The sequence below is a fragment of the Kryptolebias marmoratus genome, linkage group LG10 (assembly GCF_001649575.2).
Source record: "Kryptolebias marmoratus isolate JLee-2015 linkage group LG10, ASM164957v2, whole genome shotgun sequence".
Classification (NCBI taxonomy): domain Eukaryota; kingdom Metazoa; phylum Chordata; class Actinopteri; order Cyprinodontiformes; family Rivulidae; genus Kryptolebias; species Kryptolebias marmoratus.
Window position 1 is genome coordinate 20,487,658 of NC_051439.1, and position 18,654 is coordinate 20,506,311.

The 18,654-nt window shown below is 40.6% G+C and overlaps 2 protein-coding genes across 7 annotated transcripts in view; both read right to left on the bottom strand.

Moving 5' to 3' along the window:
• LOC108247016 (apoptosis-stimulating of p53 protein 1) overlaps positions 1-14,866 on the bottom strand; it is a 34,514-nt gene extending 19,648 nt beyond the window's left edge. Inside the window, exons 1-4 of one of the 4 annotated variants that reach the window (XM_017434845.3) lie at positions 14,518-14,866; positions 5,636-5,783; positions 3,644-3,751; positions 1,901-1,962 (exon numbers count right to left, since the gene is read on the bottom strand). In XM_017434845.3, the coding sequence (XP_017290334.1) occupies positions 1,901-1,962; positions 3,644-3,751; positions 5,636-5,783; positions 14,518-14,526 (327 nt within the window). In that variant the 5' untranslated portion in view covers positions 14,527-14,866. Of the gene's footprint in view, positions 1-265; positions 1,185-1,900; positions 1,963-3,643; positions 3,752-5,635; positions 5,784-7,806; positions 8,168-14,517 lie in introns of those variants that run through there. The other 3 variants (XM_017434843.3, XM_017434848.3, XM_017434850.3) reach the window with 3 other exon arrangements.
• A 2,029-nt stretch (positions 14,867-16,895) lies between these two features.
• Positions 16,896-18,654, bottom strand: part of LOC108246998 (protein tyrosine phosphatase type IVA 2) — a 10,793-nt gene continuing 9,034 nt past the window's right edge. For all 3 annotated transcript variants that reach the window (XM_037977822.1, XM_017434818.3, XM_025010229.2), the window contains exons 7-8: positions 18,052-18,126; positions 16,896-17,973 (exon numbers count right to left, since the gene is read on the bottom strand). In XM_037977822.1, coding sequence (XP_037833750.1) covers positions 17,862-17,973; positions 18,052-18,126 — 187 coding nt within the window. In that variant the 3' untranslated portion in view covers positions 16,896-17,861. The remainder of the gene's footprint in view (positions 17,974-18,051; positions 18,127-18,654) is intronic.

The following is an 18,654-nucleotide window of genomic DNA, read 5'->3' on the forward strand; positions in this document are numbered from 1 at the left end:
TTCTGGTTCTGTGACACATAAAGTCTGATCCCGACACAAACGATCCGCTGACGTGTAGCTTAGACTAAGAATAAAGTGAAAGAACCTCATTTATAAGTTTAAAGAGTAACTAAAAGACATTTCTACATTTACTACTTCCATTTTTTCCTGTTAAGTTATTATTTATAGTAAGTGAGAAGACAGAAAAGTGTGAAATAAACAATATTTTTGTTGAGAACAGCATCAAACGCCCACATTAAGAAGAAAAAAGAAGTGCTTCTCCTACCTGTAAGTCTTTGTTTCGTTGTTTTTAACCAAGTAAAAAAATAAAAAATAAAAGGTTCAGTAAAGGACGGAGAAAGACGAGTGCAAAGGAGTGGACAAGGTGAGACGAAGAGGAGACGAGGGAGGAGGAGGAGCTGCGTGGACGGCTAACAATCCTCTTAGCCTGGTTATGTCATGGGACCGAGCTAATCCTACCTTCACTGACTGACCGACACACACACACACACACACGAGGTCGGCTGAACGAGGCCTGACCACACAGCTCACGTCTGGTCTGGGGTTAAATATGTGACTAAGATGCTTAAAAACAAATAAAAACAGCGAGGAAGAGGTCAGCTGTTTTTTTTTTTAACAGTATGACTCGTTTCTGTGGGATAACTGAGCCCGGCGAGGAGGAATGAACCTGCGCCGCCTTGTTTGTGCCGCTGTAGGAGCAGAATAATCATGACTGTCACTAATCCCACAATTTAATCTGCCAGTCCACACACAGACAGGTAACACACAAACACACTCAGGAAGCTATGTTTAGGGTTTGAGCTGGACTCCCGAAAATAAACGCCACATACTGAACGATCATCTGAGCGGCTTCTGTCTGTCTGTTAGCAAAATATCTCATGACTAAATGGACGGATTTTAATGAAACCTTCAGACAGTAATCCTTAAATTGGCGTTTACAGCTGATTAGCTTCTTGGATCTACCTGTTTCAAGATGGCCGCCACAGCAAAGTGATCTTATTGAACAAAAAAATGCCTATATCTCTGCCAGTTTTAAAGATAATGACCTAAATTTTGCAGTGGTAATAGCTGAGACTTAACCCCAATGTATACTATGAGTGCTAACTGATCCCACAAGGTGTGCGTTTAAAACTTCGCCATTAACTATTGGAATCAGTTCTGTCTGTCTGTTAGCAAACTATCTCATGAATCACTGAACGGACTTTAGTGAAACTTTCAGATTACAATCATTAGGTTGGCGTCTACAGCTGATTAACATTTGAAATCAAGTCGATTCAAGATGGCCGCCATAACCAACGGAACTTAAAAACACAAAACTGGCTATGACTCAGACAGTTTCACAGCTACTGAGCTAAACTCTGGCATGGTAGTAGCTGAGCATTGTCCCTAACGCGCACCTTGAGCATCTCTGCTTAAAACTTTGGCGTTAGATGTTGTGAGTCAACCTCAGCAAAACATCGAACAAACCGCCGGATTTTAATTAAACTCAGGCGGAATAACTGGAGGTACGTCTACAACTGATTAGCTTTAGGAGCCGACCCGATCTAAGATGGACGCCGTGACGTGTGCTAATTTCTGCTCGTTAAAACTTTATTATAGATGTCTGGAAACGTCACAACGAGCTTAAAGGAGCATTTCAATCATTTTGACTGGAGCCCACTAATCATCATCACCGCTTTAAAGGTCACTTCATTTATCTACAATAAACCCAAAGTTCACAGTCAAAACAAACATTTATCCCTGTTGTTCAGTTTTATCAACATACTGTCAGAAACGTTGTCTTCACTAAGCTCTATAGAGTCTGTTTGAATGAGAAAAGAGGAAAACATTTCATATCTGGCGGAACAGACATCTTTAAACGTTTTATTTGACGGCGTCGGTAACGTAACCCTGGACTGACCTTATCACCGCCACTCCCCGCCGCCTCTGAAGTCCAGCTCTGATCCGAAAGCTGCTGGTTTCCTGAAAAAAAGAGACGTGAGCAAAGATTTGAAACACGTTTAAAAGGAGCGTGGACGTGAAAGAGTCATGTGACCCAACAAACATGTGACTGACACACACAGGAAGTGGAGCTGGGCTCAAATCATCCATCCAACCTTTAATATGAAACATAAATACTTTACTCCATGAAAATCACTTCGGTCTGTTTTTTGTGGTCTTGTCTCAGCATTCAGCTGATCTGTATAATATCTCAGTTAGGGTATGCTGTGAGCGTGTTAGCAAAATATTCCATAAACCACAGGACGGAAATGAATCACAGGATGAACATCAAGTCAAGATGGCTGCCAAAAACACAAAAATGGCTACAACTCAGTATATTTCGCACATATTGAGCTGAAACTTGGTGTGGTGGTAGCTGAGAGTTATTCACAACACACAGTCTGACATCTGGGTCGAACAAAACTCAACGTAGGGTGAAAGGTGGCGGGCGATATGCACTCCTTCGAGGAGAGTTGGGCCTTCATTAACAGTCTGAATTCAAACCGTTCATCCAGCCTGAAAGACGCAACTCCTCTGCTCGTTTTAGGCTTTAACGCGCCGCGGAGTTCGAGGTGGAATGAGATGAAAAGAGCCGCGGCTCGTCGTTTTTGTCTTCTCGTGTCGGGCCCGGCGCGGCGCCGCTCCGCTGTCGTCTGCCGGCTTTAAAACGAAGACTCAGCTGCTCTGACTGAAGGTGAGACTCGGATTCTAACAGTCCGGTCAGGGAAGATTTAAACTAAACGACAGAGGGACAAGACTGGAAAAGAACTGAACATCTCAGCGAGAACAGTTTGCTCTCCGCTGAAAGACTGGTAATCTGAGCAGATTTATTCTGCAGGAGGGAAGCAGTGTCTCTGCGTGGGAGGCGCAGACCTCCTCAATAAGTCACAGGAGGTGCACATCCTGTTAAATCAGCCTGAGGAGGTAATATTTTATAACGACCTGGTCCACGGAGAGTAACTGACTGCTTTAATAAGATGTTTTATGGTGTTTAGATAAGGAGCCGAGCCGAACCGTTAACCGGCCCGTCAGACAGAGATGCTCGTTATGGTTGGTAGTTTAAAAACACATCTGCAGATCAGGAGCAGGGCAATCCGAGGGAGAAGCTGTCTCTCTCCTCTCCACGGCAGGGCGACAACACGAGCCGCTGCTGCTTTTCATCTTTTTTCAGCTCACATTAAGGTTTTTAACAGAGCTGCAGGCGGAGGGCGTGAAACCGTCGGCTGACAGGAACGAGGACAGGCGTGGCGTAACTTCAGACAAAAAGATGATTAAAAAACAACAATTTCATCCCTGAGAAAAAACCTCACAGTTTGTTGAAACACAAAGACATTAAGAAGCTCAATCTTTGGCTCCAACAGGCAGAGATCAAGTTCTTTAATCAAACAAAACAGCCATTTATCAACATCACTGTCCTTAATGTGATCTTTTTACAAACGAGAAGTTTAACACAGAATATCGTATGACATCTTGTCCTTCTACCCTCAGAGCTCCGCCCACTCTGCCTCGTTATGTAACTGTAAGCACCTTATCAGGTTAATTACTGACCTAACGTCTACGCCTCCCGCTGGTTCGCTCCTAAAACCCGACCCTGACCCCTCGGCTCTGTGACTCCGAGGACCAGATGACCAGATGGGCATGAATGTGTTCGATCGGGGCGTACCTTGAGGCCAGGGGGGGCAGTGTCTGAGGTAGAAGCTGACCTCCGGCCTCCTGGCTCCCCACTGCTGCAGGAGGTCCAACAGCAGCACCTCTTGAGGGAGGGCGCGCTCTGAGGAGACGCAGGAGGAGACCATGTTAGAAACAACTGACGATAAATAACATCACTGCGGTGCGTTCAACGTCATTTATAAACTGTTTTCTTTCTTTTACAGCAACTTTTAAAACTTTTTTGATAGTTTTAGTATTTTTTTTGCCTCACTGATAACAAAAATATTAGCTGAAACTCTGTATAAAGTGATAAATAAAATAAAAAGAATGCAACACAACAATGTGAAGAAAATGACTAAATGCAGGAAAGATTTTATGATGAACATGATTACACGATTACTAGCAACTAGAAGGAAATTTAATACAAACTTTAATAATTACACTTTTAGAGAGGTAAACATTTACTCTTAATCCTTCATTTAAAAGACATCTATGACATATTTTTTAATTTAATAACCAGAATTAGCAGCTTTTCGACCTGCTGGTGTAAAATCGGTCGACACTTTCAGTAAAATTAGTAAACTGAACAGATTTACAGTAAATGATCAGAGCAGGAAATCTACGGCTCATCGTGTGACAGGAGCTGTTTTCATATCAGTGCATCGTTCAGACCATGAAGCCTTTCGTACCCTGAAGGCCTGACCTCAGCCCTAATGTTGTCTCGGAGGCACATTAGAGACATCTGTAGGCCGTCTGAGCGCTCAGCCTCACACTGGGATGTTAGCGGATGCTGATGGTTGTACGAATGTGGGCCAAGTTTTAAATGAGTCGGTCTGTCCAAGCTCACAATGACACATAATAAAACAGGAGGCACTTAGTCCTGTATTGATTTTACCAGCTGTAGCTGCACCGTGGATCTGACGGTTTATAATTAGCTTCCAGGCCAGTTCACACTGTGATTATCCTGTCATATAATACCAGATTATAATCCTCGCTCTGATGCTCGGTAGTGAGCGCAGGACTCAGTGATGATGTCGGCTGAAGGCGCTGAAAGGAGAGCAAAAATAACAACAAGATCGTCTGTAAAGACGTCCCAAAAGTGTGGCTGCTGTTAGGGCTGAATTTCTTCAGTAATGGAAACCGACGCGCTTTGATTGTCTGCTCTGAGAGAACAAAACCACGTCTGTGCAGACGAGACGCTTCGACTCCACGTCTCATAAACTTATTATAGATTCATAGGAAGAAAAGTAACAAGTGGACAAAATCAGTTTACTGAAGGCAAGACTTGAAAGGACTGGATGGCACAAATATAACAGTAAAGAGTAGATACACTTCAAGTAACTGTATCAACAAATAAATTATATTCTAATATAAAATATCTCTGTAAGATAAATCCGATCACTGATTGTTGATTACAGCTGCAGACACAGGGAGCTGTTTCTTCAGATCAGTGAATTTCAGCGCGATACGTTAGGTTTCTGGACAGCAGCTGCCCTGTTTTGGTTCGTTTTTTCCGCTGCTTCTAATCATTCTCGTTTCCAGCAGCGGCTCGACCTGCCGAGTACCAGACAGCAGGTGGGCGGAGTCAACCACAAGGTAGTCAAAACGTCAAAGACTGTTTAATGATGGAAGTGGATGCAGGCAATTTGACAGCCAAGTAGCAACTAAAAGTAAAGTAATTAGCAAGAAACTTGTATTCATTAGTGCAAATAAAGAATCATTTTCTTGCAGCCACTCCGACAGACTCCCAGAATATAAAACAGGTTCAATAAAACATATTTCAGGGTAAATATCTACATATTTATTAATTATATGATCAGATGGAGTGACTTTAACTGATAATGTTTGATATTAAGAGGAAAAATAGTCATTTTTGAAGGAAAACTGCCATTTGTGCTGAAGTTACTCCACTAAATGATGCCACATCGTGTTGGATTTACAGATTCAGAGACAAACAACCAGCAGGAGTTCATGTTTTCATTCATCACTCACTAACTGGACTCACCGTGCCCGTTCCATACTTCAGCCAGGTGGCACTCGCCCTCGCCGGCCTCTTTGCAGTACTCCACCACGTCAACCACTCGGGTCGCCGGGGTCACCGGGACCTCAGTCAGCATCTGCTGGGCATCGTTCAGGTAAACCGTCAGGATCACCTGTAACCATAGAAACGAGCAGGCTATTACATCACTGCGACGGCTCCGTCTAATCTGACGTTTAGATGGAGTCAGCTGAAAACCGTTTACGTCATCGTTCTGCAGAGAAAGGATTAAAACGGCCATCAGAAAAAGGACATCTCGCGTCATCACCGATGTCGTCACGCAGATCGTGTGTCAGCAGCTGAAAGATAAATTGAGGGTAATCTGGGATAGGAGCGCGCAGACACCCCGCAGCACACATACACAGACACAGATACACGTTTAATCTGAACGCTACTCTTCCTCCTCTTCCTCGCACGCCGTGTTCTGCGTCCACACGCAGAGATAAAACACAAACTGCTCACTAATCCTCAGTTTTCTGCACACCTGCCCCAGATCAGATGAAGTAATCTCTACACACACACACACTCCGCTTTTTATGACTCCACAAATCCGTCAGAGTCAGATAAAAGTGGCCTTGCAGGAGCTGCAGAGGGTCATGTGATCAAACGCCACTGAAAGGAGATAAAAAGCTTATTTTTACGTTTTTGAGTTTCTTATTTAGAGCCAAAAACATCAAACATAACACGTAAATCCAGTCGCACTAACAGCTGAGTTAAACACATCTGGTTAAACTAAACCAGCTGCTTTAATCACAAACCGGTCCTCGTGTTATCAGACGCAGCGAACCTTTGTTGATGCATGAAAACTGTAAATATTATTACTGTTCAGACGAACTCAAATCATGAGAAACAGGCTTAAAATGGATTTAAAACAATGTACTGTTCAAGCAATATTTCACTACAGATGTTGATGATTTAAGGTGTATAAATAACACTTAAATGCCAAAAATCTAAACCTTGTTTCAGAATTGATTTGGGAAAAAAAAGTTTTTTTCTGGCAAATATTTGGTGCTTGAATGCAAATTTAACAAAGAAAAAGTGTCACTCAAATGCTTGGGCTTCTGTTTAGTGCATATTTTAAATTTCCACCAAGTTATTTGGATTAAAACAACCTCATAGATGTAGAAAAAAGAAATGTTGAGCTAAAAATTAAAAAATTAAACATGGATGATAAATACTGCATCGATTACTTTGCAGCCCTGCTGTTTATATATTTATTTTAGCAGTTTCTGCACACACAGATCTCTTAATTTCAGCTATTAAATGGCTGTGAATTGATTCAGAAAAGTAATTTATTGCAAGACCCACTGGAGTTAAAATCAACCGCGTCAGTTGATTAAAAAAAATCTTTATGCTTTTGTAAAAAGAATCCATTTATGAGCCGATTGTGAAGTCATGAGGAGACATAACACCGTGCACTTCTAATGTGACCACCACGGTGCTGAAAGTAAAGATAGACACGAGTATATTTAGGTCGAAAGCAGGTCAAACAGATAAAAATAAGCTGATAAAAGGTGTTAAATCAAAGTGAAGAAAATGGCGTCTCCAAACTTAACATGTTCTCCTCAGATAGGCAGAAGTTCTGACTGTAAATTTGAACACAAACTCAGAAAAAGAAGAATTTGTTTCGGTCTATCAGTGAGGTTTTTATTCACACACACTGCAGATTAGGCTGTGGCTCATTAAAGCCCCTTAAATCAAGTGACTCTGGCTATTTTCAGCTTTAAAGTGCGATAAAAGAGAAACTCAGAGATAAACAGTCCGGTTCACGTCAGTTCACCTGCAGATCTACATTTATTCTCAACATGCAGCCATTTTAAAAGGTACTCATCACAAAAGAGTATCCTGACATACTTTAAATGGTAAGGTTGAAAACGTTTAACGAAACGTGGGTCCTCACTCAATGTAAACAAAACACTCGAAGCTTGAGTCACATGACCGAACTGCATCAGACCAGCGAAGGTCAACAAATATGGCCGATAAGGAAAGACACATTCACCATCGATACCAGAAAACCCACAGATCCATCAACTCAACCTCATTATAACATAATCAGAGTAAAAACATATTTCTTAGTGTTTATCTTATTTTTTTGGATTTATATACCTTACAGGTTAGACACAAACGCTCAAACTTACCCGCGGTTTTCTTTTAACGCTTTTTAACTTCTTCTTTGGTTTCCTGCAGTTTCCCAGTTTGAGGTTTTTAGACAGAGCCGACACCAGCCCCCAAAACCGCCTCATCGGAAAACCATCGACCCAGAGCGGAGTGTGTGTGTGTTTGACTGAAGCAGATAATTAGTTGTGTTATAAAGAGAAAGTGGGTGAGAGTGTGTGTGATAGACACAGTGAGGGAGGTGAGCGGAGAGGGGAGTCAGCTTTCAGTGAACGTGAGGAGGAGGAGGAGGAGGAGGAGGACATGTTTTATGACACCGACTGAGCCAACGTTAGCTTTGATTACAAACCGGATGTGATTCTTCCATAAAATTGTTTTTTTGTTTTTTTTGCTGTAACTGTTGCAACGATTAAACATGTAATTTTCATTTAGAATAAAGTTGTTTTAAGATGGCAGCAATCCAATCTGATCTTGGTTGCGTCCGGACTAGTCGTTAGCTCGTCAATCTGGTCCAAATGAAGCTTTTTCTCCAGTCTGAGGTGGATCAAAAAGCTATCTACAACAAGTAAGATATTAACTGTTCATAACCTTTCCAAACATTCCCAAACTATCGCTTTAAAGACACTTTGTGAATGTTTACTATTTCTAAAAATAATATTTTCAACTACAGCTGGAGATCGGGACAAGCTGCCCCGCAACCTCCATTTTGTTTACCCGCAAAAAAGCTGGCAAAAATAATAGATGGATGGATATTTATAACTGTCTAAAAACAAACAAACAATTAAACAAAAAAAGGCTTTTCAAATCTTAAACTTTTATTTTAGCCCTGAGTCCACTGAGGGTCGCCTTTTTTGTCTTTCCTCATAAAATGTTAGATTACAGAAAACTGCAGCCTGTTTTCTTAAAACAACAAATTATGAGCTTTAAATTTCAGTTTCAGTAATGCTGATGTGGGAAGACTCCTCTTTAAGAAACAGCAGGCTGAAACGCTTTTATTGTGTCATCTAAATACCTAACAGAATAAAAATAATAATATAGGTTTCAGGAGATATTACTGGAAACGAACAAGGTAAAAAAAACAAGAAAAGGTATCAGAACCCATTTGAGCTCCTTAATAAAAGCAGCATTCAGCAGTAACATCATCTGCTGCTGAGATTTCCTTTCAGCGGGAGTATCTATATTTGAGGATATTGTTTGTTCGGTGGCGTGTGTGTGTGTGNGGGGGGGGGGGGTAGAGCTGCAGAGCAGAGATTACAGCCACTGCGCTGATATACCGCAGCACGACTTGTTCACACAGAAAGGAAACACAAAGTACGCTGGCAGACGAGCTGAACCCCCCCTTCTTTCCTCTGTGACACCAAAACACACACTTTAGGTCACATGTTGGGTTCATGTGCTCCAACACACACACACACACACACACACCCTCTGTTTAACTGCATCAATCACAGCCAGCAGAAAATCTGTGTTCAGAGTTAAACACAACAGAGACGTTACTCTGCATCTGCAGGCTAACTCACAATTAAACGCCGGCGTCCTTCACAGCTGCAGCTTTTCTCGTTCCAACGGTTTTATTTCAGCTTCACCGAAACGGTCAGTTGTGTTAAAACTCCAGATAAACCGTCATCATCGTCACCGCTAACGAGTCACTCGCGTATCAGACGTGACAGGAAGCGCTTGTCCACGTCTGGTATCAGTGTTTGTGTGAGCACAAATAAAATGAATTCATCACAGAGACCATCTTTCTTAGTGTACAGAACATCTAAATGTATTTATCACAGAACAAAAACTGGTTGTCCACTATAAACTTTGAGTGTAGACATTTGTCATGTTTGTGCTTTCTGTTTGGTTTTCGTACCAGTAAATGTTTCATTTCTGCAGCTCTCAGCCACACCTAATGTTGAGGTCTGGGTCCTGAAAAACGCAGCAAACACAAACTTTGGTGGTAATTACAAACGATTTTAACATTTCTGACTTCCAAGCTCAAATGGAGCGAGTGGTGAAAGCTATTTTGTCCCTCGCTGGTTGTGTTTAAGAACTAACCTCACCTGTAAGCAACTAAAATATCATTATTTCAACAAACCATTATGTTTTGTTGGTTACTGTGTTGGAAGCATCAATAAAAATTTGTCATAAAGTCTGGAACAGCAGTCAGTAAAGATGTTTTTATCTTTATTGGAACGGGACAGAAAGCAACTCAAAGCTGCCACCAGCCTCCATGTCGGCAGCTGTTCGTGTGTGAAGCACGGTAGCAGCTGAACATGGTTTGTTTTAGACGCCACAGCTGTCAAACACACACACACGTCTTTAAAAACAGTGTGTGAAAACTAAAACTCGGCTTCAAGTTCACAGATAACAAGCAGCATGAGAAATTTGTATTTGCTCGTACAATAAGGCAATAAAATTGACTTTGAACGCAGCTTTACAGCTGAAGAATCACTGTATAGTTTAATATTAAAGGTAGACTATTTGTTTTTTCCTGTATTGTTGGTGTTTAAAGACACAAACCAGCCTTGAAGCTCAGAAGCGAGACACAGCTGCCATTTGATGATGTGGATGCGTACAAATGTTAAATATAGGCACTGAAACGGTATCTGTTTTCACTGGAAAATGAAGGTACTGACAGCTTTGCAGCGACGCTCTCTGCCCAGTAAAATATGTGTTGGCTACTTAAAATTACAGAGGAGGCTGCCAGATGATATCATGCCCTGTTTTGCATTTACTGTCACAAACGCTCTGAGCTGCCTCGTGGTTCATTTTATTTTAGCATTAAACTACAAAGAGCCGCCACAGGAGGGTTTCTTGGAATAATTAAACAGACAAACGCTTTCACAATTACTGAAAGCATAGGAAAGTTAAAACTCACAGAGTTTTGGGTTATTTAACTGAAACAAGGCGGCAGGAAGAGGTCAAACATCAAGCAGCCGTTTCCTTCTGCGTTTCTCCCGCTGTCTAAGCGGTAAACACGTCTCTATATCTTCAGTGTTTTGTCTGCAGCTGACAGCAGCCAAACCAAACCACAAAGAGCCGTAGTGTTTTCTGAGATTGTGCGAATGTGTGTGTGTGAGAGAGAGAAACGGCGATGAAGAGAAATGGCAACCGACAGAGCAAGGACAGCAGGGAAACTGGGATACTGAAGCTCATTTATTTTAGGATTAAACTATCTTCAAACTCCAGACTCTAACGGCGCTCTGCGCTCCGTTCGAGGCGTCCTGCTCTACAGAAACATGAACAAATATCACAGTTTTTACACAGCCGCAAATTAAATCTTAAAAAGGTTTTGGATCACAAGATTCAGCACTTAGATCAGAGAGTGACGTGTGTTTTTAGTGTTTAAGTGAAAGTAATTTTACTCATTCTGCCTGAAAAAATGAACCACAGAGGTTGGTTGAGTTTGTGTACATGCCAAACAACAACAACAAAAAAACAAAAACAAACTGAGTCGGGTCGTGGGGCAGCAGCTCGAGCAGGGAAGCTCAGATATCTCTTTCTTCCAGCTTTTCCGGGACGATTCCACGGGGTTCCCAGGCCAGCCGAGAAAGATAATCTTTCCAGCGTGTCCTGGGTCTGCTCCAGGGTCTCCTCCTAGTTGGACATGCCTGGAACACCTCCCTAAAATGGCATCCGAAACACCTCATCTGGCTTCTCTCGATGTGGAGGACCCTGTAACCAAGCTCTCATTCTTTCTGTCTCTACCCAGAGTTCATGACCACAGGTGGGGGTAGGAACGCAGACCGACCGGTAAACGGAGAGTTCTGCATCACAGCTCAGATCCGTCTTCATCACAACGGACCGGCACAGAGTACACAACACTACAGAAGCCACACCGATCTGTCTGTTGATCTCACGCTCAGTTCCTCCATCACTCATGAACAAAACCCTGAGATAAGTCCTCCACTTATGGCAACACCTCACTCCCAACCTGAGAGAGCAGTCCACTTTTTTTCGAGTTGAATGTGCTGATCTTCATCCCAGCTGCTTCACACTCGGCTGCAAACCGCTCCAGTGAGAGCTGGAGATCATGCCAACGAGACCAGATCATCTGCAAAAAGCAGATGGAACTCTGAGGCTACCGAACTGGAAACCCGTCCGCCCCCTGGCTGCGTCCAATACAGGTCCGATTTACTACCAGCAATGTGAACCAGACTTTTGCACTGTTTTTATTAGGACTGGATGTCCCGTAGTAAAGGACCCTCAATCCCATACTGGTTGGGCAAACTCCCAGGCCCCTTCAAGGACCCTAATGAGGGTAAAGAGTTGGTCCAGTGTTCCATGGCCAGGAAGGAACCCGCAGTTTGACCTTCAGCTGGACTCTCTTCTTCAGAACCCCTGAGTGGACCTTACCAGAGAGGCTGAGGAGTCTGATTCTCCTGTAACTGGAACAACCCTCCAGTCCAGCGGAACTGTCCCTGATGTCCACACCACGTTCAAAAGGAGTGTCAACCAAGACAGCCCAGCAACATCCAGAGCCTTGAGGAACTCAGAGCGGATACTGTCATCCCCCAGAGCCCTGCCGCCTTCTTTATTACTACATAATGCAATTTTGTAGCCCAAAATGAGTCACTGTAGTAAAGTCCAAAATTGTCAAAAGTTTAAAGAAAATGTAGGTTCAACAGATTACTGAGTGCTAGGAGTTTAGGTGTTCTTTGAGAAAATTACTCTTAAACAAACTCCTGGAGTGAAAACTCCTTTCCTTAACATGAATGCAGATGTTTGACCTTGCCAACGCACCCTAAAAAAACACCCAATCAGGTACGATTTAAACCACAAGCATACCCACGTTACAGAGATAAAAGTACTGTGAGTACTTCCGCCTTGGTAAAAAGTACAAAGAAGTCAAGCAATGTGAAAACCAAGGACAGTCCTGCAGATCTAGCTGCCTCTGGAGATCATATTTGTCTTTAGTACAGGCTGTGATTCCAGCACCGGTGATTCCGAAGGACGGATAGCTCGGGAAACACAATACTGTCGAAAGTTTCTGGCAGGAAACCGTTTGAGATGAGGAGGACAAGCTGGACGGCCACTTCCTTACATACTAAGCAACAGAAAATAATCTAATCAGGGTCCAAATTTAACACGTTTAAAATGTGTTTCAGCCTTCAAATGAAAAACGAAACACCACATTTTCACAATAAGGCTGCAGAAACTAAAGTCCTGACAATAATAATAATAAACTACTTCACCCAGCTTGACTACATTATTTTAATAGATTAATGACAGAAGCTATTTTTACACATTTACTGAGCAGTAAAAATATTACTGAAATAACCTCTCTGTGCCCTCCTTAGCACAAAGTTTATTTCATATCTGGTTGAACCTGTGTTTTAGATCTTATGAACTTCTATCACGTGACAAGGGAACAAAAAGATCTCACAGAAAAGAAAGATCATTTAAAAGTGTGTATCTACAGAGACAGAGAGTGTCTGTCAGTGAGGACTGAAGCAGAAATTATAACATAACATTGGTGAGCCCTTTGTAAAAAAAATCTCCTGATGTGACTCAAAGGTTGACTCTGGTCTAAAAAATGTTTCTTTTCTGGTCTATTTTTGAGATTCCATTGAAGTTCCTTTAATTTCTGGAAAACCTTTGTCTGAATTTTGACTCAGTGAAACTATAAACCAACAAAATACTTGTTTAAATGTAAACAAGATCTTTAAAACCAGAATTATGTTGCTGTAAAGTGAAACAGTTTCTTTGTGTCATTTTTTGGAAAGTATATGCTTTTATTTTTACACAACCTAACCAAAGAGGTTAAAAATAAAACTGTTAGCCTTAGCTAAGCCCATTAGTTCCCAAACTATGAGGCGTGCCCCAGAGCTCCTTTTGTAAACTATTATACTCATTTTTAGCCCTAAAAATTGCCATTTTTAGATGGTAAAGAGCCATTTTATCCACTCCTGGTCCTCAAGAGCCACTGTCCTGTAAGTTTTAGTCAATTTGACCTGATTCAGCGCCACAATTACCTCCTTAAGTTAAACAGAAGCCTGTTAATGACCCAATCAGTCAAATCAGGTCTGTTTAAGGACAGAAACATCTAAACCATGTAGGTTAACGGTCCTCCAGGACCAGGACAGGACACCCCTGGTGTGGGGACAGAATGCAAAACTACTCTTCATTGTTTGAAAATAAATAAAATCATTCCAAACAGCAATTTTAAGACAAAATGTCACAAAAACTGATGTCAAACACAATAACTACGTGTAAATTTATTATTGTTGTTTTATATTTTCCTTTTAAATTACAATTAAACTTGATACACTTATTTTTAGTCTTGCTACTCTGAAAAGGGGCCTGAAAATATTTTTCTTGAGTCATCGTTTGTTAATTTGTCCCCACACAACTTAAATATGCATTTGCTCATTTTCTAAACAACAATTCGGCATTTGTTTTGGATATAATGCAATAAGAAAGCAACATTTAAAGCTTTTAATCTAGAAAAAGATCGATAAAAGGCAATTTAAAGTAGACATGCTAAATGCTAACTAGCTCGAAGTGCGCGGGCAACTGTTAAAACTTAATGTCTGAAAAAATTATTATTTTTTTATGTGTTAAAGTAGAACTACAAGGCTCATAAAGTATTAATTTGTTTCACTGTGTGTCTGTAAGGTTTTAAGCTTTTCCCTTCAGTTTTATAGGAGTACATTTGTAGTTTTTAGTCGCATTTTTGACCGTTAATGACCGTTTTTTGGCACAGAGAAGCATCTGCTTGGATTGTTATCAATGGAAAAACTTACCGGTAACATTCCCGCAGCTCGGTCCAAACTGCCCAGTCCGAAAGACTTAATTCCAGAGTTTTTATCCTCCTTTCTCGATTTAAAAAATGTCCCTTTCTGTCCTTTCGCACACACCCTTCTTTCCCCTCCGCCAGTCCTGCCAGATGCTTAAAAAAAGAAATCTCAAACTTCTCTCCACCGTCCTGAGGAGAAGCCCACCCTCTTCCTTCCTCCCTTCCTTCCTCTTTCACACACACACACACACAGCCGGCTCTTTCTGCGGAGAAACGCAGCTGAATAAACCGGTTATAACGAGGCTCCAACCCGCGTCAATCAATCAGATTTCGGATCGCATCCTCCGGCCACGAACGGCGGATTTTCCTGCGGTTTGATCCGCGGGACGAACCGGGTCACACCGCCACCATCATCCCTTCCTCCCCATCCAACCCCCTAGGTCTCCTCCTCCCCATCCTGACCACAAAATCCGCCTGGAGATTCCATAAAAGTTAATATAAAATATATAACTATTCACAAACTATTAATAAATAACGTTTCCCGGAGAGCGTCGATTAACGTGATTTTGACGTTAGCGCGCCCTCTGCCGGCCGTGTGAGCGCATTACACCCAACCAGACTCAACGCGGCTTCTCACAAATACTTTAAATCTCATTAAATATTACAAAGAAACCTCAAAATGTATACAAAAAATGACACAAATAAAAGAAAAAAAATAAGGAACACAAATGACATAAATAATGTTTTCCAAAGCGTGTTAATCAATGTAATTATTATCTGTCGGCTAGAAGAGCAATTGCAGTCAGAATCAGTGTGGCTCTATAAATATTAAAAATATCATTAAATAATAAACTGAAACTTATAAACCTAATGCACAAATTCTAATAAATTACAAGAGAAACTATAGGAACCTAAATGAGTTATATAAATACAAAAAAATATATAAGAGTATCAATTTTAGGGGGCTGTGTTACACATTTACATGACAAAAATGTAACACAACATGAAAAACGTGTAATAAATGGGTGTCTTCCTTGGAATAAACACATAATTTTAACTCTTTCAGTAAGTCACAACCTACAGGAAGCTTTACTTATAAAGTTAATAATAAAAAACTGATTTTTCTGAATGTTTACCCAAAATAAAATGTTTAAAAAAGTGACTTTCAGTCGTCTTCAGGAAGGTTTTGCGGAAACATTTCACAATGTGACTGTAAGGAAACAAATCATAGACTTTCTTTGCACTGATTAGTCTGCTTTCTCACTTATAGTAAATAGATACACTACTAAAATAAATGTGTAAGCCAGGGTTTAATGATTAAAATGTCTTTGAACGTGATGTAATAAACAAAGCATCACTCTTATTTTTAAAACTTTCATACAAATACATTTAAACTTCTAAAGTTGTCCAATAAATGCACATTTCTAATTATTCTGTTGATGTATTTTTACTCTTCAGCCATTTTAAATGAGAGTCGTTGTTTTGTTTACCACAGTTGCAAACAAAAATGTAAAATAAATCTGAATCTGCAGGTCGTTGCGCAACAACGGCTCGATGTTTTGTAGCTCGCAGCGGGCTTAGAGATGTTCAGCAGATTATCAGAACCGTCGGCTGCTGCCAAGAACATGTGTGGCCTTAATATTCTCATCTTTCATGTCGTGTTTCCCAAACCATAAAAACCAAACAAACACTGTTTACTCCACTTAGACGTATTTTAGTTGTCCTGTAAACATTATTGTTGTGAAACAGTAAAATATAACAGGACATCTCCACCTTAGTTGTAGTTTTTCCCTTCATAATATCATCAGAAATTGCAGAAAAATAATTTTAATTCAGTTTTTAGTCACTGAACACAGGTTTATTAATGATTGTTTACCTTTTCATAACAAGTAAACTTTAAGTTTATTTTTTTTAATTTAGCTGACAGTTTAATTGTTAAATGACCAATATAATACCATAATATACCATAATAACATGCCTATAAATCAAGATAAAAACTTAACTAATGTTAGAGTTTCGTGTCATGAACAATTATCCTCAAATTTATGTTTAATCCTCAACTCAGTCAGTTTCAGATACTGAGCTAAATGTTGATGCGTTCCTTCAGGTTTATTTAAGTTAATAAAAATGTGTTTTGTTTTGTGTTTCGGCGCAGCTCCCTGTGCGTGTCCGTTATCGGGTCAGTCGATAAAACAGACGGTCAAACAGCCTCGCCGCGGCCCGAAGGCTCGCTCGATCCGAGCCGCGCAAACTTCACCTCAGGCTCAATCGACGCCAATAAAACTGCCTCTAATAATAACTAAGTTTTCACCTTCAGGCTGGAAAAGAAAACAAAACGAGGATCAATAAGGCGTTTATAAATAAACAACAACAAAAAGCAACAGATGCGACACTAAAGCACTTTAATTATCCAACACTGACAGCTTTGTTTTCATCATCTCAAAGAGTGAAATCAATAAATAAGAGCAAAGAGATACAAGGTATAAAGAAATTAAAACTTCAAGAAAAGAAGAAAAAAACAGCACAGAGAACAAGAAGTTTAATATATTCAGAATTAGAGACAGAAAAATAAAAACTTTGGCCACTAAAAGTTGAGTTTTTTTCCAGGAATCCCAGCTGTAAGAAGAACCCAAAGTGTCTGAACGTTGATCCTAATGTTCAGGAACTCAGCAGCACGTTTTTACGGCTCTTACCATCAGAGGATTCATCAGATTGTTACCAACTCAGGATGAAATAATCTGCTGATTTTATGCGTTCCTGACAGGATAACCCGTCAGACTCTTTGCGTGCTCCTCCGTCTTTTACCAGCGAATCTTTATTTGTTGCGTCTGTTAAATTATTTAAACAAGCGGCTTCACATTTATGGACGTAAAGCAGACTCATTTTGGACAGATAGCAAGTACAGAATAACTTTTTGCTTTAAAACGAAGACATTTCTTTAAACATTTTCAGCAGCTTTGAACACTTGTTGGAAGTTTTTGTCACATGTTGGTAATTTTGATTGTAGGACACTAATTTTTACCAATGAGAAAAGGTTAAAATAAATAAATCTTAATGTGCAACAAACCACAAACCGCCAATTTTGTTTTAAATCACCTTAAATGAAACAGGAACCAACTAAGTAGATGCAGACTACAGAAGAACCAGCGAACTGTCAGGCCAAAACAAGAAATCTGAGCTTTGATAAACTGACAGAAAGCTTTGGAAGAAATAAAAAAAAAGAAGCTTTTTATTTGGTTTAACTTTGCGAAGCATTTATGGATTTCTGCTACATGTTTGAGTGAGGCTACAAACCAAAGAGGAGAGGAAACACCCACCACCTTCATGTTTTTGTTTTTGTTTTTCAGAGTCCTACTGTAAGCAGCAGTTCTGTCCGTTCGCGTCTTTGGAGCGCAGGCAAAGCTTCGGCTTGTAGTTCTCCAGGTACTGCAGCTGCTTGGCGTTCAGAGCACCGCGGCGCTTTCTGATGACACAAAATCAAGGTTAGAACTCTTAACGAAAGGCGTCAGTGTGAAGATCACATGTATCAGCGCTCACTCACTGTCTTATTAGGTGAACTGCATCTTCATATTCCATCCCACATTCGATTAGAGCCAAAGCCACCAACACAGGAGCTCTGAGGACAGGAAACACGTTGGGAGACCAGCTAAAAACAACAAGCTGTGGCCCTGCAGAGAAAACAATCTGAAAAACTGATTCCCATCTCAGTTTCTGACACTTTTGTCCTTTTTATCTTTAACAAATGAAACCCCTTCAACCTGGAGATCAAAGCAACGTTTAGACATGACGGTGAGGAACTTCCAAACAGCCAGAGGTTACTCCGAACCTTCTCAGCGGTTCTTCTAAAGTATGCTAATGCTAATTCAGCTATAGTTTCAGCAAATTCAACTATATTTTCAGCTATTTCAACTATGCTTATGCTAATTCAGCTATAGTTTCAGCTACTTCAACTATGCCAATGCTAATTCAACTATAGTTTCAGCAATTTCAATTATGCTTATGCTCATTCAGCTATAGTTTCAGCTAATTCAGCAATAGCTTCAGCTAATTTAGCTTTAGCTTCAGCTAATTCAGCTATAGCTTCAGCTATTTCAACTATGCTAATGCTAATTCAGCTATAGTTTCAGCTAATTTAACTATAGTT